The sequence below is a fragment of the Chiloscyllium plagiosum genome, unplaced genomic scaffold (genome assembly GCF_037043375.1).
Source record: "Chiloscyllium plagiosum isolate Xiang-an unplaced genomic scaffold, Cpla_swu_hap1 HiC_scaffold_8, whole genome shotgun sequence".
Taxonomy (NCBI): domain Eukaryota; kingdom Metazoa; phylum Chordata; class Chondrichthyes; order Orectolobiformes; family Hemiscylliidae; genus Chiloscyllium; species Chiloscyllium plagiosum.
Window position 1 is genome coordinate 6757530 of NW_028270146.1, and position 21899 is coordinate 6779428.

The 21899-nt window shown below is 46.0% G+C and overlaps 1 protein-coding gene across 2 annotated transcripts in view; it reads left to right on the top strand.

The window, feature by feature from the left end:
* mthfd1b (methylenetetrahydrofolate dehydrogenase (NADP+ dependent) 1b) overlaps nt 1-21899 on the top strand; it is a 97394-nt gene that overhangs the window by 73866 nt on the left and 1629 nt on the right. For both annotated transcript variants that reach the window (XM_043696891.2, XM_043696890.2), the window contains exons 22-27: nt 2043-2084; nt 2817-2917; nt 5311-5488; nt 9307-9414; nt 9735-9887; nt 17411-17514. In XM_043696891.2, the coding sequence (XP_043552826.2) occupies nt 2043-2084; nt 2817-2917; nt 5311-5488; nt 9307-9414; nt 9735-9887; nt 17411-17500 (672 nt within the window). In that variant the 3' untranslated portion in view covers nt 17501-17514. The remainder of the gene's footprint in view (nt 1-2042; nt 2085-2816; nt 2918-5310; nt 5489-9306; nt 9415-9734; nt 9888-17410; nt 17515-21899) is intronic.

Below are 21899 nucleotides of genomic sequence, written 5' to 3' on the forward strand. Positions count from 1 at the left end.
GTTGTCTTTTTCCTGCGATGGGGAATTTCAAGACTAGGGCTCATGTTTTTAAGGTGAGAGGAGAGGATTTTAAAAAGACATGAGAGGGAAATGTTTCACACTGAGGATGATTTCCATTTGTATTGAACTTCCTGAGGAAGTGGTGGATGTGGGTACAATTACAATGTTTAAAACACATTTGGATAGATACATGAATAGGAAAGGTTTGGATGGATAAGGGCCAGGAGCAGGCAGGTGGGACTCGTTTAGTTTGGGATAATGTTCGGCATGGACTGGTTGGACCAAAGGGTCTGTTTCCGTGCTGGATGACTATGACTCTGACTGTGACCGTGTCGAGTGCCCACAGAATGTCTCGGCACAGAGGAGTGAGGAACCTGGCGTGGGTGCCACAGGAAAGCTCCACTACCAAGTGATGGAGTGCTCAAGGTGAAGACATCAAAGGGAGTGGAGAATCTGGGGGCATTATGTTGGGCAGAAGGGGGACCAAGGGAGGGGTGAGGCAATGGAGAGATTCAAACTGCAGGTTGAATACTTTTAACGCTGAGGTGTTGCTGGACTCAGCCAATGTAGACCAATGAGCACCAGGTGCTGAGTGACTGGGACATGACGTAGGGTGGTCAACGATTGACTAAACTGAAGGTAACGGGGTGGGTGAGGTGGGGGGTGGTGAGAAGTTGAAAATGTGTTGCTGGAAAAGCGCAGCAGGTCAGGCAGCATCCAAGGAACAGGAGAATCGACGTTTCGGGCATAAGCCTTATGCCCGAAATGTCGATTTTCCTGCTCCTTGGATGCTGCCTGACCTGCTGCGTTTTTCCAGCAACACATTTTCAGCTCTGATCTCCAGCATCTGCAGACCTCACTTTCTCCTCGGTGGTGAGAAGTTGGCAGGTGAGCGCTGGAATGGTGAAGCCTGTTAGTGACAGAGGTGTGAAGGAAAGTTCCCTTTTGTAGGTGAGCTGTGACAGGGCCAAGGACTGCCCTTGTCATGTTTGTATTGATGTGGTTAAATGTCCAGCTTGGGATTTATTAGAATATTCAAGGTGTGGGCAGCCTGCGAGGGAGGGTGACCGTGTCAGCAGAGAAGGTACGAGATTAAAGCTCTGAAATGCCTTTTCTTTCCCAAAAAGCAGTTTCAGTTGAGCTTATAGATAAGTCAGTCTTGGCTCAATGGAAAAAAACTAGTCACCAGAGTTCCAGTGGATCATCAGGCTGCGCTCTCGTTAGAGAGTGACAATTGATGGTGAGTTTAAATTGAAGGTCACCACGGCTCTGGCAAGGCTGAGACGGTGGGATCTTCACGGTAATCTCAGTCGGTGCAAGAATTGAACTCACGCTGCATTGCAAACCAACTGTCCAGCCAACTGAGCTAATCAACTCTCATGAATCACTTATCGCTCAATGATGCTGTCATTAGGGCAGCATGGTAGCTCACAGCGCCAGGGACCAGGGTTCAATTCCCACCTCGGGCGACTGACTGTGTGGAGTTTGTACGTTCTCCGGGTTTCCTCCGGGTGCTCCGGTTTCCTCCCACAGTCCAAAGATGTGCAGATCTGTTGAATTGACTATGCTAAATTATCCATAGTGTTAGGTGCATTAGTCAGGGGTAAATGTAGGGTAGGGGAATGGGTCTGGGTGGGTTACTCTTCAGAGGGTCAGTGTGGATTTGTTGGGCCAAAGGGCCTGTTTCCACACTGTAGGGAATCTAATCTAATCTCAGACAATAGGTTCAAGTCCCAGTCCAGGAGGTGAGCCACAAACCTAGGTTTCAGTGCAGTGCTGAGGGAATGCTACATGGTGGAGGTGCTGATGTCTCTAATGGATTCTATTTCAGTGGTTCACAAAGAAAACAATGATATTCTCCCCAGAGTTGTGGCTGATATTTCCCAATTTACCAATGTTTGCACTTCATAAAGTTACTGCATTGACTGCAAAACCTACTTAAGGTAATCTAAGGCCATAAAAGGCCAATGGGAACACAAGTCATCTTCTCATGCCTGAGTTTCAGAACAGTTTTAACATTATTTTCTGGAATTTTATTGCAGGTGACAGCAGGTGTTCCCCTACCAAAGGAATACATCGAAGAGGTAAATGCTGATTGACTGTGTTTTCTTGTGTCTGGCTTTACTTCCTGTGCTGAATCATAGAATCCCTATGGCGTGGATGCAGACCAAGCAGTCCAGTCGTAACTGACCCTCCAGAGAGCATCCCACCTAGACCAAACCCCCTAACCTGTCCTCATGACCTTGCATTTCCCATGGCTAACCCACCCAGCCTGCACATCCCTGGACACACGACAATTTCCATGGCCATTCCACCTTAACCTGCATATCTTTGGACTGTGGGATGAAACCAGAGCACCCGGGGGAAACCCACGCAAACACGGGGAGAATGTGCAAACTCCACACAGTCAGTCACCCAAGGTGGGAATCGAACCTAGATCCCTGGCGTTGTGAGGCAGCAGTGCTAACCACTGAGTCACTGTACCGCCCACAGGTGGTGAACAAATTGGAGATTCTTGATCCAAACTAAGGGAATGAGACCATTTTGAAGTGGGAATCGGTTTAGCTGTCTCAGCATTGTGTGCTGTGTAATAATAAATGCAAGGCTCTCAACCTTAACCAGAGTCTGGAATGATCAAGCACAGCAAACAGACACAAAAGTGCTGATCAATTCACTCTTGATCATGTTCTGAATAACATAACTCCCCGGTAGTGGATTGCGCTGGTTCTGGTTGACTGAGCTACATGTTGTGGTTCTCAGCTTTGTGTTTGCTGACAATTGACCTGCCTGTGACCTCTCTGTTTGGTTTTGTGTAGAACCTGGATTTGTTGGAGAAGGGCTGCAGTAATCTCCGTAAACAGATCGAGAACGCAAACCTGTTTGGAGTTTCGGTGGTGGTTGCAGTCAACGCCTTCAAGTAAGCAGTCAGCACGTCACAGACTGGGGGATGGGTGGTGCTGGGGCAGTTTGAGACATGCTGTGGAACTTAAGCAGCAAGCTAGGCGCAAGCTAGGGTCACAGCGCCAGGGACCCAGGTTCAATTCCCGCCTCGGGCAACTGTCTGTGTGGAGTTTGCACATTCTCCCTGTGTCTGTGTGGGTTTCCTCCGGGTGCTCCGGTTTCCTCCCACAGTCCAAAGATGTGCAGGTCAGGTGAATTGGCCATGCTAAATTGCCCATAGTGTTAGGTGCATTGGTCAGGGGTAAATAAAGGGTAGGGGAATGGGGGTGGATGCGTTACTCTTCGGAGGGTTGGTATGGACTTGTTGGGCCGAACGGCCTATTTCCATACTGAAGGGAATCTAATCGAAACTAATCTATAGCCGTACAGGTTTATTTGGAAGCACTCTCTTTCAGAGCGCTGATTCTTCATCAGGTAACTAGTGGAGCAGGATCATAAGACACAGAATTTATAGTAAAAGATTACAGTGTCAGGCAACTGAAACGATATATTGAACAAACCCAGAACCTTAACAGCAATCTGGGTTTGTTCAATATATCATTTCAATTGCATGACACTAGTCACCTGATGAAGGAGCAATGCTCCAAAAGCTAGTGCTTCCAAATAAAACTGTTGGGCTATAACCTGGTGTTGTGTGATTTTTAACTTTGTCCACTCCAGTTCAACACCGGCATCTCCACATCATACTTCACATGATCACATTAAAACAATTCGCCTGTTTCAATGGGTGTGAAATGGTGTACTTTTGTGTCACTCGTATAGCTGGAGCATTGTGTGCAGCTCTGGAATCCACATTATAGGAGGGATGTGATAGCACTGGAGAGGGTGCAGAAGGCGATTTCCCTGGGCTGGAGAGCTTCAATGATGAAGGAAGATTGATTGATTTATTGTTGTCACATGTACTAAGATACAGTGAGAAGTGTTGTTTTGCGTGCTCTGCAGGCAAATTGTACCATACAGATTGTATCAGGGTAGCAGAACAGAGTGCAGAATACAGTGTTACAGCTGCAGAGAAGGTGCAGAGACAGATCAGCATGAATGTTTGAGAGCTCTGTTCAAAAGTCTGATAACTGCAGAGATAAAGCTTTCCCTGAATCTGTTCACATGCAAATTAAATCTATTTGTGCGTGTATTGGACAGACCGCTTGTTTTCCTTGGAACAGAGGAGATTGAGACGGGACATGATTGAGATGGATAAAATTATGAGCTGCATAGATAGTGTAGACATGAAGAAAATGTTCCCCTTGATGACAGGATTGATGACTGGGGACATAGATTTATGGATCAGTGGTGCTGGAAAAGCACAGCAATTCAGGCAGCATTCGAGGACAGGCAAATCCAATGCTGCCTGAATTGCTGTGCTCTTCCAGCACCACTAATCCAGAATCTGGTTTCCAGCATCTGCAGTCATTGTTTTTACATAGATTTATGGTAAGGGGTGGGGGTTTTGAGGGTGGTGGGGAATCTGGAACTCTCTCCCTGTGAGGCAGGTAGAAACCTTCATCACACCGAAAAAGTGTTGGAATGTGCAGTAGTGATGCCAAGGTACACGAGACTTTTGGGACATTAGCTGAAAAATAGGATAGAATAGTGAGGTGGCTATGTATGACTAGTGAGGATGGAGTGGGCTGAAGGGTCTTTTTTTGTGCCTGCAGATTAGTCAGGTGAGAGGTCAGGCATGCTCTCGGAGTGTATAGCCTACGTGTGTACACTGCTGGGTGTTATACTCTATCGGTCAAGTTCATTAGTATCGTGCAGCTTCAGGGATCAGATATGAGTTCAAGTCATCTCTAACCATAAGACGTTACAATCATAGAATCCCCACAGTGCAGAAAGAGGCCATTTGGCCCATCGAGTCTGCAATGACCCTCCGAAAAGCATCGCCCCCACCCTATCCCTGTTAACCAGCATTACCCTGGCCAGTCCGTTGAGTGTGCACATCTTCTGACATTGGAGCAGAGGAAGCAGTGAGGTCGTGACTGATCTGATGATCCTCAGTGCTATTTTTCCGCCTTTCCCCATAACCCCAGATTCCCTTCCTGATCTAAAATCTGTCTCTCTTGACTTTGAATATACTTAAATGACCCAGCCTCGACAGCACTCTGTGGGAAGGAATTTCCACAGGATCCCTCCCCTCTGAGAGAACGTTGGAAATCTGAAACAAACAAACAAACAAACCTTCGGCATATTGGATTGGAGACGTTAACTCTGTTTCTCTCTCCACACATGTTGCCAGACCTGCTGAGTTTCTCCAGTATTCTGTGTGTTTGCTCCTCATCTGTTGCTTGATCCTGTTGTGTTTTGGTCTGAGCTGGTCTGTGTTACTAGCAGCTCCCTCTTGTTCTATAGAACAGATACCGAGGCTGAGCTTGAGCTGGTATGCAGCTTGGCCAAGGAGATGGGTGCGTTTGATGCTGTGAAATGTACTCACTGGGCCGAAGGAGGGCGAGGAGCTGTCGAGCTGGCCCGAGCTGTACAGAGAGCCTCTGAGCTGGACAGCAACTTCAAATACCTGTACCCTCTGGAGGTAAGAACTGACTTGGCTACTTCCTGTTGTCTGTGAAAAATACCACCTGACTTTAAAGAGTACCCGGGTGTGTTTTAATAAAAAGATACCAATACTGGAACAAGGGAAGGTTGCTATGTTCCTTGAGTCTGTTCCAATGTTCAGTTAGAATTTGGTTGATCCATGTCTTAATTACGCAGTCTTAAAATATCTTGCTAATATTCATGGTTTGGAAATTTCACTCACGACCCTCCAGGATTGTCTGGTTTTCAGGTTGGGGGAGGGGTGAAGGATTCACATTTCTCTTTGTGTGGAGAGTGTTTTCTAGCTGCCACTGAATTATCCAATTTCTAATGTCAAATGTAGATCCCTCCAGAGCTGCCTTCTGCAGAAGCAGGTTCTGTATATCCACTCCTTTTAATTGTCTTAAAACTGTTTGTGGACGGCAGAGTGGCTCAGTGGTTAGCACTGCTGCCTCACAGCGCCAGAGACCTGGGTTCAATTCCCGCCTCAGGCAACTGACTGTGTGGAGTTTGCACATTCTCCCCGTGTCTGTGTGGGTTTCCTCCGAGTGCTCCGGTTTCTTCCCGCAGTCCAAACATGTGCAGGTTAGGTGAATTGGCCGTGCTAAATTACCCGAAGTGTTAGGTAAGGGGTAAATGTAGGGGAATGGGTCTGGGTGGGTTGTGCTTCGGCGGTTCGGTGTGGACGTGTTGGGCCGAAGGACCTGTTTCCACACTGTAAGTAAGTAAGTAAGTTAAGCCCCCTATTGTACGACCTACAAGCAACCTGTCCTCCTCATTAAACCTCTTTTAAACAAAGAACAAAGAGAGGTACAGCACAGGAACAGGTTCTTTGGCCCTCCAAGCCTGTACCAATGCCCTAACTAAACTAAAAAACAAACCTTCTGCCCTTATTCAGTCCTATCCCTCTATTCCCTCCCTATTCCTGTAACCATCCAGATGCCTCTTCAATGTCACCAACATGCCTGTTTCCACCACCTTTACTGGCAGTGCGTTCCAGGCTCCTACCGTGCTCCGAGTGAAATACTTCCCTCGCACATCTCCCTTACACTTTCCCTCCCTCACCATGAACCTGTGCCCCCTTGCAATTGAAACTTCAACCCTGGGGAAAGGCCTCTGACTATCCACCCTGTCTATGCCTGTCATAATTGTGTAGACCTCTATCAGGTCTCCTCTCAGCTGCTGTCTTCCCAGTGAAAACAATCCTAGGCTTTTTAACCTTCCCCCATAGCCAGTGCTTTCGAGACTAGGCTACATCCTGGTGAACCTTGTCTGCACTCTGTCTCTAAAGCTTCCGCCATCCTTCTGGTAATGTGGCGACCAAAACTGCACCCAATAGCTTGGCCTGTTCTGCCTTGAGTTGATTCTTAGCCTTGACTATTCCATTCCTGAAAGCCAGTTAATGAAGGATGGAATGGGAGTCAATCTTTACACACACAGGAAATTACTGACATTCATCTCCTAAACTCAACAGCTCCAGTTTCAATATGTGCTTATTTATTTATTTATGCAAGTACACCAATTTCAAATAACGGGGGCAGCAAAACACAGGAATGGGAAAAGGAACGAAAGGGGGAAACAGGCGTGCTAAATCAGAATGGGGAGGGGGAGATGCTGCCTCCCAGTCCCTACAGTGCCCACTTGGCCTCTGTGTCTATTGAGCTTTCAATCAACTTGTTTGGAGGTGCTGTCACACACTTGTAGAGCATGTGGGACTTGAACCTGGGCCTCCTAGCTAAGTGGTATGGACACTGCCACTGCCCCACAAGATCCTTCTGTGTCTGTGTCAGACACCTTGTCTATCTATTTGCCCAGAACTCAGGCCCTCTGGCCAATCTGTGTCTGTTTGTATGAATCTATTGATGTCCAGCAACCATGTATAATCAATATGCAGTTAATGTGCACTTAACCATTGAAAGGACATTGTCTCTACATTTAGTTGCTTCCTTGGACATAGGCTATAGGGAGGCTAGAGGCAGTTAGCTGAGCTGTCCTGCATGGTGTTGAGTTTCTTCAGTGTGGGAGCTGCACCCATCTAGGCAGGAGATGCAATCAGATCAGTTGTGAAAGTGAAGAACAATAAAGATGCAGATAATAATGGTGTGTTCTAAATGTACCAACTTGTACGAATTAAAACCAGGCCGCAGAGTCCAAATGGAACAGCCCTAAAAACAGGAATGGTGTCTGAATAATCTCCGCCTCAGTCTTTAATTCAGATTGAGTCTTGATTCAGAACATTTCCAAACAGAAACGTGTACTCCATTGCACTCCTGACCTGAGTATTACAGATGGCGGAGAGGTCTTGAGGTTATCAGGAGATGGGCCAGGTATCAGAGAGAACCCAACTTCTTAATCTCATGGCTCTTCCAGTCACAGACCAAGACAGCTGCCACTGATTGAGGATTGGCAGAAAGCAGAGCAGGGATAAAGGGGTCTTTTTCAGGATAGCTGCTGGTGACGACTGGAGTTCCACAGGGGTCAGTGTTGGAACCACAACTATTCACGTTATACGTTAATAGTCTGAATGAACAAACTGAGGGCATTGCCATTAAGTTTACAGATGTCACTCGGTGGAGAAACAGGAAGTGGGAAGCTGCAGGACTTGGACAGGCTGGGAGAGTGGGCAAATAAGTGGCAGATGGAATACAATCTGGGAAAACATGAGGTTATGCACTTTGGTAGGAAGAATAGAGGCGTGGACTATTTTCTGAATGGGGGAATGCTTTTAAAATCTGAAGCACAACGCAATTTAGGAGTGCTAGTTCAGGATTGCCTTCAGGTTAACATGCAGGTTTGGTCGGCAGTTAGGAAGGCAAATGTTATGTTAGCATTAATTTTGAGAAGGCTAGAATACTAGAGCAGAGATGTACTCTTGAGGCTGGATCAGGCTGTTGTCAGACATTTGGAATCTTATGGACTGTTTTTGGCCCCATATCTAAGACTTGCCTTGGAACGGGTCCAGAGGAAGTTTACAAGAATGATCCCAGGGAGAAGGGCTTGCCTTATAAGGAGCAACTGAGGTCTCCGAGTCTGTACTTAATAGAGTTTAGAAGGATATGGGCAAATCTGATTGAATGTACAGAATACTGCGAGCCCTGTATAGAGTGGATGTGGAGAAGATATTTTCACTGGTACGAGAGACTAAGACCCGAGGGCACAGCCTCAGGGTGGAGGGATGGCCCTTTAGAACTGAGATGAGAGGAATGTCTTCAGCCAGAGGGTGGGGAATCTGTGGAACTCATTGCCTCAGAAGGCTGTGGAGGCCAAGTCATTGAGTGTATTTAAGTCAGAGAGAGAGAGGTTCTTGATGGATATGGAGTTCAAATGTTACAGGGACAAGGCAGGAGAATGGGGTTGAGAAATACATCAGCCAGGATCAAATGGTAGAATAGATTCAGTGGGCCGAAAGGCCGAAATCTGCTTCAGTGTCTTATGGCCTTGACCAAGAAGTAATGTTTGGGTTTCCCATCAGGTTCCTCCAGCTGAGCATCGATATTTTTGTGACTGACCTTTATCTCTGCTGTCAAATATTGTTTATTGTTAAAATGAGGGAGTTAGGAGTAAGGTGTAAAGTCTTCAGAGACTTTTCCAGTTGGACGGTAAAGGGGTAGTGAGTTCAGATCCTAGGGAAGACCAACAGATTTATATCAGAAAGGGTAGAGGTTAACTACTAGCCTGTTAAAGTATCTCATTATTGGGACAACTGTGCACTCTGGCAAAGTGGTTGTTGGATGTGTTCAGTGAGTCTGCCTGCATTTTAAATCTATGCCTGCCATTAAAAGTGGATTTTGACTGTCCTCTGTTTGTTTCATATAGCTCCCCATTGTTGACAAAATCCGAACCATCGCTCAGAAAATTTACGGTGCTGCTGATGTGGAGCTGAGCCCTGAGGCACAGAACAAAGTGGAGCTTTACACCAAACAGGTAAGAACGCTGATCCTTCAGGGTCAACTCGGAAACTGGCAGGCTCCTCAAAAATATCCCCAAAAACTCTTCACAGCCCAGAAAAGTGTGTGTGTGTGTGAGAGAGAGAGAGCGCACTCCGCCTGCAGTGATGTGTGCTAGTGGCAAATGTGATTAACATGATCCATAAAGAGGCATCATATTGTGATCTTGTGGTCCTGCAAGCTGGTGTCTACCACTGAGCTGCCTGTGATGGATACCTGGGATGAGTGATAATGGTAGGGCCTGTGTTTACTTTGGCATTGAGTGGGAGTTACTGGTGTTCTGTCCTTTTCATTCAGGGATTTGCTGACCTGCCCATCTGCATGGCCAAGACTCATCTGTCCTTATCCCACATGCCAGAGAAGAAGGGAGCTCCCACGGGATTTATTCTGCCAATCCGGGACATCCGGGCCAGTGTTGGTGCAGGATTCCTGTACCCACTAGTGGGCACGGTGAGTATAGAGCAGTTTCCAAAGGATTATATCACCAGTGCAGGTTACTTCACCATGATGTTTATTCCCTCAAATTTAAAAGGGAGGGGCTGATCTGTTCAAGATGGTGAGAGTATTAAAGGCATTAGAGAAGCATAGAGAATAGGAGCAGGAGTAGGCCATTCAGCCTTTCAAGCCTGCTGCACCATTCATTACGATCATGGCAGTTGTTGTTCCAACTCTGGAACCTGTTCCCACTTTTCCCCCATTTCTTTTGATTCCTTTCAGCCCCACGTGCTATATCTAACTGTTTCTTGAAATGATTGTGTTTTGGCCTCAACTGCTTTCTGTTGGAGAGAATGCCACAGGGTCTGGGTGAAGACATTCTCCCCTTCTCAGTCCAAATGGTGTACCTTATACCTTTAGACTGTGACCCCTGGCTCTGGACCCCCCCACCATTGGGAACATCCTTCCTGCATCTAATCTCTCCAAACCAGTTTAGAACTTCATAATTTACCTCATTCTTCTAAACTCCGGTGAATATAATCCTTACTGATTCAGCCTCTCCTTATAAGTCAGTCCCACCATCCCAGGGATCAGTCTGGAAAACCTTGCCTGCACTTCCTCCACCACCAGAACATCCTTCCTCAGATAAGGATGCCAAAACTGCACACAGTATTCCCAGGTGTGGTCTCACCAAGACCCTGTCTAATTTCAGCAAGACATCTCTACTCCTATACTGGAATCCTCCCACTGTGAAGGCCAACATACCCTTTGTATTCTTGACCACCTGCACAGTTACCTTCAGTGACAAGTGTACAAGGACACTAAGCTATTGTTGCACATTCCCCTCTCTCAGTTTATAGCCTTTCAGACAATGATCTGCCTTCCTGTTTTTATTAACAAGGTGGGTAACCTCACATTTATCCACATTATACTGTGTCTGTCATGTATTTGCCCACTCCCTCAGCCTGTCCAAATCATACCGCATCCTCCTCGCAACTCATCCTCCCACCAATCTTGGTCTCATCTGCAAATTTGGAGATATTACATTGAGTTCCCTCATCTCCATCATCAAAGTATATTCATTGTTAGTATGTCCAAGCACTGATCCCTGTGGTACCCCACTGGGTATTCAGAAAATGTCTCATTTATTCCCACTCTGTTTTCTGTCTGCCAACTAGTTTCTGACCATTTCAATACACTACCCCCAATCCCATATGCTTTAATCTCTTAGATGGAACTTTGTCAATAGCCTTCTGAAAGTCCAAATATCACCACATCTGCAGTCTCCCCTGATCAGCTCTACTAGTCACATCCTCAAAGAATTCCAGTAGATTTATCAAGTATGACTTACTTTTCATGAATCCATACCAACTTTGTCTGATCATGCTACTGTTTTCCAAATGCTCAACTATTAAATCTTTTCTAGTAGTCTCTAGCGTTTTCCTCACTATCGATGTCAGGCTGACTGGTCTATTATTTCTTGTATTGGGGTTACATTAGCTACACTCCAGTCTGTACGAACTGTTTCAGGGTCTAACGAAGATGACCACCAATGCATCCACTCTTTCTAGGGCCACCTCCTTAAGTGGGACATAGGACAGGTTCGTTAGGCAGAACTATTTTTTTCTGGTACAGAGCATCTAGAACGGTGTGCGGATCAAGCTGGGCCTTTCTGGAAATCCTTTGTCCACAGAAAGGGATCTGCATACTAGGAGATTGTTCCACAAGAGCTTAAAGATGCAGGGGTACAATGGAGACTATAGCTCTTTAGAGTGTGGGTACTAAAGATGGGTATTGATGAACTTTGGATTCAGAGCAGTGTTAGAACATAGAACAATACAGCGCAGAACAAGCCCTTCGGCCCTCGATGTTACGTCGACCTGTGAACTATTCTCAGCTCGTCCCCCGACACTATCCCATCATCATCCACATGCTTACCCAAGGATTGTTTAAATCTCCCTACTGTGGCTGAGTTAACTACATTAGCAGGTAGGGCATTCCACGCCCTTACCACTCTCTGAGTAAAGAACCTGCCTCTGTAATCTGTCTTAAATCTATCTCCCCTCAATTTGTAGTTATACCCCGTCGTACACGCTGACTTCTTCAGCCTAGGATAAAGAAACTCTCACTGTCTACCCTATCTAATCCTCTGATCATCTTGCATGTCTCTATCCCCTCTTAGTCTTCTTCTCTCCAATGAGAACAGACCCAGGTGTCTCAGTCTTTCCTCATAAGACCTTCCCTCCAGACCAGGCAACATCCTGGTAAATCTCCTCTGTATTTTTTCCAATGCTTCCACATCCTTCCCAAAATATGGCGACCAGAACTGTACACAATATTCCAAGTGTGGCCGCACTAGCGTTTTGTATAGTTGCAGCATGATATTGTGGCTCCGGGACTCAATCCCTCTACCAACGAAACCTAACACACCATATGCCTTCTTAACAGCACTATCCACCTGGGTGGCAACTTTCAGGGATCTATGGACATGGACACCAAGATCCCTCTGCACATCCACATTACCAAGAATCTTTCCATTGACCCAGTACTCTGCCTTCCTGTTATTCTTCCCAAAGTGCTTCACCTCACATTTAGCTGCATTGAACTCCATTTGCCACCTCTGCCCAATTCTGCAGTTTATCCAAATCCCCCTGCAACCTGTAACATTCTTCCAAACTGTCCACTATCCACCGACTTTAATGTCATCTGCAAATTTACTAATCCACCCATCTATGCCTGCGTCTAAGTCATTTATAAAAATGACAAACAGCAGTGGTCCCAAAACAGACCCTTGTGGCATACCACTAGTAACCGGACTCCAGGCTGAATATTTTCCATCAACCACCACTCGCTGCCTTCTTTCAGAAAGCCAGTTTCTAATCCAAACTGCTAAATCACCCTCAATCCCATGCCTGTGCATTTTCTCCAACAGCCTATCATGTGGAAGCTTATCAAAGGCTTTACTGAAGTCCATGTACACCACGTCAACTGCCTTACCCTCATCCACATGCTTGGTCACCTTCTCAAAAAACTCAATGAGGTTTGTGAGACAGGACCTGCCCTTGACAAAACCATGTTGACTATCTGAAATCAAATTGTTGTTTGCTAGATGATTATAAATCTTATCTCTTATAATCCTTTCCAAAACTTATCCTACAACAGAAGTAAGGCTCACTGGTCTATAATTCCCTGGGTCATCTCTACTGGCCTTCTTGAACAAGGGCACAACATTTGCAATCCTCCAGTCCTCAGGTACTAAACCTGTAGACAATGATGACTCAAATATCAAAGCCAAAGGCTCTGCTATATCCTCCCTATCTTCCCAGAGAATCCTCGGACAGATCCCATCCGGCCCAGGGGACTTGTCTACTTTCACTCCTTCTAGAATTGATAACACCTGTTTGTAACTAACCTCGATCCTTTCTAGTCTAATATCACACACCTCATTCTTCTGCTCTACAATATTCTCCTTTTCCTGAGTGAAAACCGATGAGAAATGTTCGTTTAGCACCTCTCCGATCTCCACAGGGTCCACACACAACTTCCCACTTCTGTCTTTGACTGGCCCGATTCCTACCCTAATCATCCTTTTATTCCTCACATACCTATAGAAAGCTTTCGGGTTCTCCTTTATTCTATTTGCTAAAGACTGCTCGTGTCCTCTCTTTGCTCTTCTTAACTCTCTCTTTAAATCCTTCCTCGCTGATCTGTAACTCTCCATCGCCTCTTCTGAACCATCTTGCCTCAGCAACACATAAGCCTCCCTCTTCTGCTTAACAAGAGATGCAATTTCTGTAGTAAACCACGGTTCCCTTACCTTACCACTTCCTCCCTGCCTGACAGGGATATACTTACCAAGGACACGCAATATCTGTTCCTTAAACCAGCTCCACATTTCCATTACCTACATCCCCCTGTTGTAACAGGGCAGACTGACTCTCTGCTTTTGCAAAGAATATAGTGGAATTTGATTTGAGGGAATGTTCCTTTCAACTGCCAGTTATAGTACACACACAGCTGGGAGAGCAGTGCTCAAGTAGAAATTATTGTCTCCGTTTTTTGAGTTTCAAAGGTCCACAACCCTCTGAGTTTAAAAAAATGTCTTCTCATCTCAATTTTAAGTGGCATTCCTGCTTAGTTTTAAATGGTGTGTCTGGTTCTGGACTCCCCAACCCAAAGGAACGCCTTACCTGCATTAACACTGTCCATCCCTTGAAGTATTTTGTATGTTTCAGTAAAATCACTTCTCATTCTCTGAAACTATTGAGGAGATGCGGTGGAGGGCATCGTCGACCACGTCTGGGGGGAAATTGCGGTCTTTGAAGAAGGCGGCCATCTGGGTTGTTCGGTATTGGATGCTCTCCACCGCATCTCCTCCACTTCCCGCTCCTCCGCCCTTGAGCCCCGCCCCTCCAATCGCCACCAGGACAGAACCCCACTGGTCCTCACCTACCACCCCACCAACCTCCATATACAGCGTATCATCCGCCGTCATTTCCGCCACCTCCAAACGGACCCCACCACTAGGGATATATTTCCCTCCTCTCCCCTATCAGCGTTCCGAAAAGACCACTCCCTCCGTGACTCCCTCGTCAGGTCCACATCCTCCACCAACCCAACCTCCACTCCCGGCACCTACCCCAGCAACCGCACGAAATGCAAAACTTGCGCCCACACCTCCCCCCTCACTTCCCTCCAAGGTCCCAAGGGATCCTTCCATATCCGCCACAAATTCACCTGCACCTCCACACAGATCATTTACTGCATCCGCTGCACCAGATGTGGCCTCCTCTATATTGGGGAGACAGGCCGCCTACTTGAGGAACGTTTCAGAGAACACCTCTGGGACACCTGGACCAACCAACCCAACCACCCCGTGGCTCAACACTTCAACTCCCCCTCCCACTCCACCAAGGACATGCAGGTCCTCGGACTCCTCCATCGCCAGACCATAGCAACATGACGGCTGGAGGAAGAGCGCCTCATCTTCCGCCTAGGAACCCTCCAACCACAAGGGATGAACTCAGATTTCTCCAGTTTCCTCATTTCCCCTGCCCCCACCTTGTCTCAGTCCCAACCCTCAAACTCAGCACCACCTTCCTAACCTGCAATCTTCTTCCTGACCTCTCCGCCCCCACCCCCACTCTGACCTATCACCCTCACCTTAACCTCCTTCCACCTATCGCATTTCCAACGCCCCTCCCCCAAGTCCCTCTTCCCTACCTTTTATCTTAGCCTGCTTGGCACACTTTCCTCATTCCTGAAGAAGGGCTCATGCCCGAAATGTCAATTTTCCTGCTCCTTGGATGCTGCCTGTCCTGCTGCGCTTTTCCAGCAACACATTTTCAGCTCTGATCTCCAGCATCTGCAGTCCTCACTTTCTCCTGTACAATTTAAGCAGGATTTCACTGCTCCTGTACTCCTATCCTATTGCAATGAAGTTTAACATTCCATTTCCCTTCCTAGCAGCTTGCTGCAACTAGCTGTTGGCCTTCAGCGACTTATTGACATAAATATCCATGTCCTTTTGTCCATCTACATTGTCCATCCTTGGATCTATGCTGCCTTTCAGAAAGAGCCACGCTCTGATCCCCAGCTCCTTGTCTGTTTGCTTGTCAAGGTCACTCCCTCTGGTGGTACCTTTGGGCATCACTGAGTCTGACAGAGTCACTGTGCTCCTTTGTTTGACTCTGTGCATTTCAATGGGTGGTTGCAAATTTGAGCTGGCCCACAGTAACTCACACCTGGGCATTGGTGGTGGTGCTGGGTAGAATGATGGATCAAGAGGCATTCCTAACAGCTTACGTTTAGAGACGTTGCATAAATGCAATGTGTTGAGTTATTTTTTTAATAACTGAAAGCAGCAGCTCTCAAGAATGAGCTGACTGGAACGGCCTGAAAGCTAGCATTGAAAGCTGTACACTGCTGCTATCTTCTGCAGCTAACGCACAAAGAAATCAGAAGATAAACCTGTTAATTGGCCTAACACCACACAGTCCCATGGGGCGGATAGAGAGGGTGGGCTTGGAAAGAGCTGCAAATTAAATGGCATGAAACATGAGATTAAGTTACAATATCAGTGTTGCTGTTTGAGACTCCTGTTTCACTGAGACAGACAGACAGGTAATGGCTGCAGCAGAGATGCTGAAAGGTTTGTTAATTCCATTGCTCGGGGTGACACATTGGGCATTGTTGAAGCTCAGGGAAGCGAGGAAACCCAGTTGCCTGCACAATGATATATTCCACACAAATCATTGAGAGGCTGGGTGTCTTTTTACCTGTGGTTGATTGGCAAAGTCACGCTTTCTGCTCAAGAGTTGAGGTGTAGCTTAAACTTGGATATACATAATCAACACGAGTTTCCCTGTTCATTCCAGCCTGAAGCCAGTGAAATCAGATCTGCTGATCCAAACTGTCTTTGTACCTCGTAGTTTTTCATCATACAAGGACAAAGAGAATTGTGTAATGGACGCCCTATTAAATAGCGAGTGCTGTTCAATGTCTTAATCAAAACCACTTCCTCACACACACACACCTGCCCCCCTCCCTACCATCTCCAAGGTAACCAAACATGTAAGATACCCACTGAAGTGCTGCTCCACAGCTGAGGGCAATGTTACAAAGTGTGGGGTCTATGTTGGAGTTTTTTTTCCATGTTGTATTTTATTATACTGAGGTGAGAACTGTCCTAGCTTTGGAGAGATGGTGGTTTAATGGTAATGACACTGGACTGGTAAACTCCCCAGAGGGTCAGGTTAATATCTTGCAAACGAGGGTTCAAATCTCACCATGGTAGCTGGTGGAATTTAGATTCAGTTAACAAATCCAAAATTGAATTGATGGTGACTGTTAGAAACATCATCATTTGAACCCATCTGATTCACTGGTAGCCTTTTGGGAAGGAAATCTGCCGTCCTTCCCCTAGTCCACCCGCAGCGATGTGATTGATTCTCAGCCCCCTGAAATGGCTATAGCAATCCACTCTGTGATAATTAACTGCTCAAACGTTTCAGGGAGAAATGAAACCAGCTGAATTGGGAAGGAAGAGAAGCAGGGTGACATATTAAAATACCTGACTTTGTTAGCTGTCCTGAGTGATTCCATGGCTGATGGGAAAGTGTGAGGAAACACCATCTTGCTGATGAACTATCCATGGTATATACAGTCTTTTTATTTACTCTCTCATTGAATGTGGGTGTCCATTGGTTGTCTGTCTCTAATTGCCCCTGAACTGAGGTCATTTCAGAGTCAGCTACATTCCTGTGGGTCTGGAGCAAATGTAGACCAGGTAAGGAGACCTTCCCTACAGGACATTAATGAACCATATGGAGTTTTCTGACAGTCATTGTTAGGGTCAGTAAGTGTATTAATTTTTATTGGAGTGGAATTGGTGTGTCCCTGAATTATTAGCCTGGGCTTCTGGATAGCCAGTCCGGTGATATAAACACTATGTCAGAATCTTCCATCACGACCCAGAGGGATAATCATGTATTTGTACCAAATGATGTACTAACCCAGTCTGTGTGTGTGTGATATAGATGAGCACCATGCCAGGATTGCCAACCAGACCCTGCTTTTATGACATTGACTTGGACCCAGAAACAGAAGAAGTGAACGGACTCTTCTAACCACTGAATGATAGGTAAGAGTTAACAACGTGAAAATCCCTGACACTCCCCTCTCGGGAGACACTGAGGGCCCACGCAGCCAGAACTGCAGGTGACTGCAAGGCCTCTTGGAGTGTCAATGGGAGTTTGTTTATGCTGTGGGAGTAAGCTGCAACAGAATCTACGATGAATCAAGTTTTTGTTTTAAATTTAATTCAAAAGCTTTTGGGTTAATTTGAGAGGATATCTGATTGGGATTAAGAATATGTGCAATCCTAGGAATGGAGATCGTTCAGATCAGCTAAGGACTTGCATTTCTTCAGTTTGTGAAAACTTGCAGAAGTTTTTGGTTAAAAAATCTGAATTGAATCATAAAATCAAGTGGCTTTCAGTGGACAGGGCCTGGGAAATGAATATTCAAGGCTACACATGCTATCACAAGGACAGACTGACGGGCAGAGGGGGTGGGGTGGCCATGTTGGTAAGGGATGATATTCAGTCCCTTGCGTGGGGGGACCTAGAATCAGGGGATATAGAGTCAGTGTGGATAGAGCTGAGAAATACTAAGGGTAAAAAGACCCTCTTGGGAGTTATCTACAGGCCCCCAAACAGGAGTCTGGAAGTCGGATGTAAGTTATATCAGGAGCTGAAATTGGCCTGTCGCAAAGATGTTACTACAGTTGTTATGGGGGATTTCAACATGCAGGTAGACTGGGAGAATCAGGATGGTATTGGACCTCAAGAAAGAGACTTTGTGGAGTACCTCAGAGATGGATTCTTAGAACAGCTGGTGCTGGAGCCGACTAGGGAGAAGGCAATTCTGGATCTGGTATTGTGTAACGAACCAGAATTGGTCAGGGACCTCGAAGTGAAGGAGCCATTGGGAAGTAGTGACTATAATACAATAAGCTTCAATCTGCAATTTGAGAGGGAGAGGATACAATCGGAAGTGACAATATTTCTGTTAAATAAAGGGAACTATGGAGCTATGAGGGAGGAGCTGGCCAAAGTTCAATGGAGCAATACCTTAGCAGGGATGACCATGGAGGAACAATGGCGGATATTTCTGTGTATAATGCAGAAGTTGCAAGATCAGTTCATTCCTAAAAGGAAGAAAGATCCCAGGAGGAGGCATGGGTGGCCGTGGCTGACGAGGGAAGTAAAGAAACATATAAAGTTAAAAGAGAAAAAGTATAACATAGCAAAGATAAGTGGGAAAACGGAGGACTGGGAAGCTTTTAAAGAACAACAGAGGATGACTAAGAAGGAAATATGCAGAGAAAAAATGAGGTATGAAGGTAAACTGGCCAAAAATATAAAGGAGGATATTAAAAGTTTTTTTAGGTATGTGAAAGGGAAAAAAATGGTTAAGACTAAAATTGGGCCCTTGAGGACAGAAACAGGGGAATATATTACGGGGAGCAAAGAAATGGCAGAAGAATTGAATTGGTACTTCAGATCTATGTTCACTGGGGAAGACACAAGCAATCTCCCAGAGGTAACAGTGGCTGAAGGACCTGAACTGAAGGGAATTTATATTTGCCAGGAATTGGTGTTGGAGAGACTGTTAGGTCTGAAGGTTGATAAGTCCCCGGGGCCTGATGGTCTACATCCCAGGGTACTGAAGGAGGTGGCTCGAGAAATCGTGGATGCGTTGGTGATTATTTTCCAGAGTTCGATAGATTCGGGATCAGTTCCTGCGGATTGGAGGGTGGCTAATGTTATACCACTTTTTAAGAAAGGAGGGAGAGAGAAAGCAGGATATTATAGACCAGTTACTCTGACCTCAGTGGTGGGAAAGATGCTGGAGTCTATTATAAAGGATGAAATTACGACACATCTGGATAGTAGTAACAGGCTAGGTCAGAGTCAGCATGGATTTATGAAGGGGAAATCATGCTTGACTAATCTTCTGGAATTCTTTGAGGATGTAACTCTGAAGATGGACGAGGGAGATCCAGTAGATGTAGTGTACCTGGACTTTCAGAAAGCTTTTGATGAAGTCCCACATAGAAGGTTTGTGAGTAAAGTTAGGGCACATGGTATTGGGGGCAAAGTACTAACTTGGATTGAAAGTTGGTTGGCTGATAGGAAACAAAGAGTAGTGATAAACGGCTCCATTTCGGAGTGGCAAGCAGTGACCAGTGGGGTACCGCAGGGATCAGTACTGGGACCGCAGCTTTTTACAATATATGTTAATGATATAGAAGATGGTATTAGCAATAACATTAGCAAATTTGCTGATGATACTAAGCTGGGTGGCAGGGTGAAATGTGAGGAGGATGTTAGGAGATTACAGGGTGACCTGGACAAGTTAGGTGAGTGGGCAGATGCATGGCAGATGCAGTTTAATGTGGATAAATGTATGGTTATCCACTTTGGTGGCAAGAACAGGAAGGCAGATTACTACCTAAATGGAATCAATTTAGGTAAAGGGGCAGTACAGAGAGATCTGGGTGTTCTTGTACACCAGTCAATGAAGGTAAGCATGCAGGTGCAGCAGGTAGTGAAGAAGGCTAATAGCATGCTGGCCTTCATAACAAGAGGAATTGAGTATAGAAGCAAAGAGGTTCTTCTGCAGCTGTACAGGGCCCTGGTGAGACCACACCTGGAGTACTGTGTGCAGTTCTGGTCTCCAAATTTGAGGAAAGACATTCTGGCTATTGAGGGAGTGCAGCGTAGGTTCACTAGGTCAATTCCTGGAATGGCGGGATTACCTTACACTGAAAGACTGGAGCAACTGGGCTTGTATACCCTTGAGTTTAGAAGACTGAGAGGGGATCTGATTGAAACATATAAGATTATTAAAGGATTGGATGCCCTGGGGGTAACAAGCATGTTTCCGCTGATGGGTGAGTCCAGAACCAGAGGACACAGCTTAAAAATACGGGGTAGACCATTTAGGACAGAGATGAGGAGAAACTTCTTCACCCAGAGAGTGGTGGCTGTGTGGAATGCTCTGCCCCAGAGGGCAGTGGAGGCCCAGTCTCTGGATTCATTTAAGAAAGAGTTGGATAGAGCTCTCAAGGATAGTGGAATCAAGGGTTATGGAGATAAGGCAGGAACAGGATACTGATTAAGGATGATCAGCCATGATCATATTGAATGGTGGTGCAGGCTCGAAGGGCAGAATGGCCTACTCCTGCACCTATTGTCTGTTGTCTTTATCTCTAAAGTGCAGATAGAGGCCATTTGGCCCATCGAGTCTGCACCAACCTTCTGAGGAGTACATCTCCCGTAACCCCACATTTCCCATGGCTGATCCCACTAGCCTACGCATCCCTGGACACTATGGGCAATTTCCCATGGCCAATCCACCTTAACCTGCACATCTTTGGACTATGGGAGGAAACCGGAGCACCTGGAGAAAACCCACACAGACACGGGGAGAATGTGCAAACTCCACACAGACAGTTGCCCTGAGGCTGGAATCAAACCTGGGTCCCTGGCGCTGTGACGCAGCAGTGCTAACCACTGAGCCACCATGCCGCCCCTATTCTGCATTGCTTATTCAAAGCTAAGGAAGTCTGAGCTCTCAGTTATGAGTATATTCATGGCAAAGGCATCACAGCTCATTGTACAGGAACTGAGAAGAAGTTTAGAGTTGTACAGAAACAGACCTTTCAATCCAACCCGTCCATACTGACCAGATATCCTAAATTAGTCCCACCTGCCAGCACCCGGTCCATATCCCTCTAAACCCTTCCTATTCATATACCCATCATGAAGCCTTCTAAATGATGTAATTGTACCAGCCTCCACCATTTCCTCTGGCAGCTCATTCATTACGCGGACCACCCTCTGCATGAACAAATTGCCCCTTAGATCCTTTTTAAATCTTTCCCCTCTTACCATAAACCTATGCCGTCTAGTTTTGGTCTCCTGTACACTGGGGAAAAGACTTTGTCTATTTATCTTATCTGTGCCCCTCATGATTTTATAAACCTCTATAAGGTCACCCCTCAGCCTCCAATGCTCCAGGGAATTAAGCAGTTAAGTGAAATTTTCAGATTGGACAGGGAGAAACATTTGATTCACAGTTACATATTGGTGTTGGGGAGTAAAAAGGATTTTGTTTTTGGTGTGTTTTGAAATATTTCAAACCGGGTTATTTTTAAATAGCTCCTCTTTTTCTCTTGTTGTTAATTTTGCATAATAAACTTGCGCCATGTTAAAAGTTAGCAGAATAAAAGTGATCTATCGAGCTAGATTTTGTTCTGGGATCTGCCTTATCCAGTGGTTCATCAACTGGGATCCAGACAGGAGTCTAAAGAACCTTCAGTTTTCCTGCAGCAATTCTTCACCGTGACCAGAGAGTACCAGCAGTAATCTTCCTAATATCTGACTCTGGCAATGCTGGTGAAGACAGTGAGGCCAGAGAGTGAGCAGGGCTATTGTCATATTTATTTGCTCACGGCTG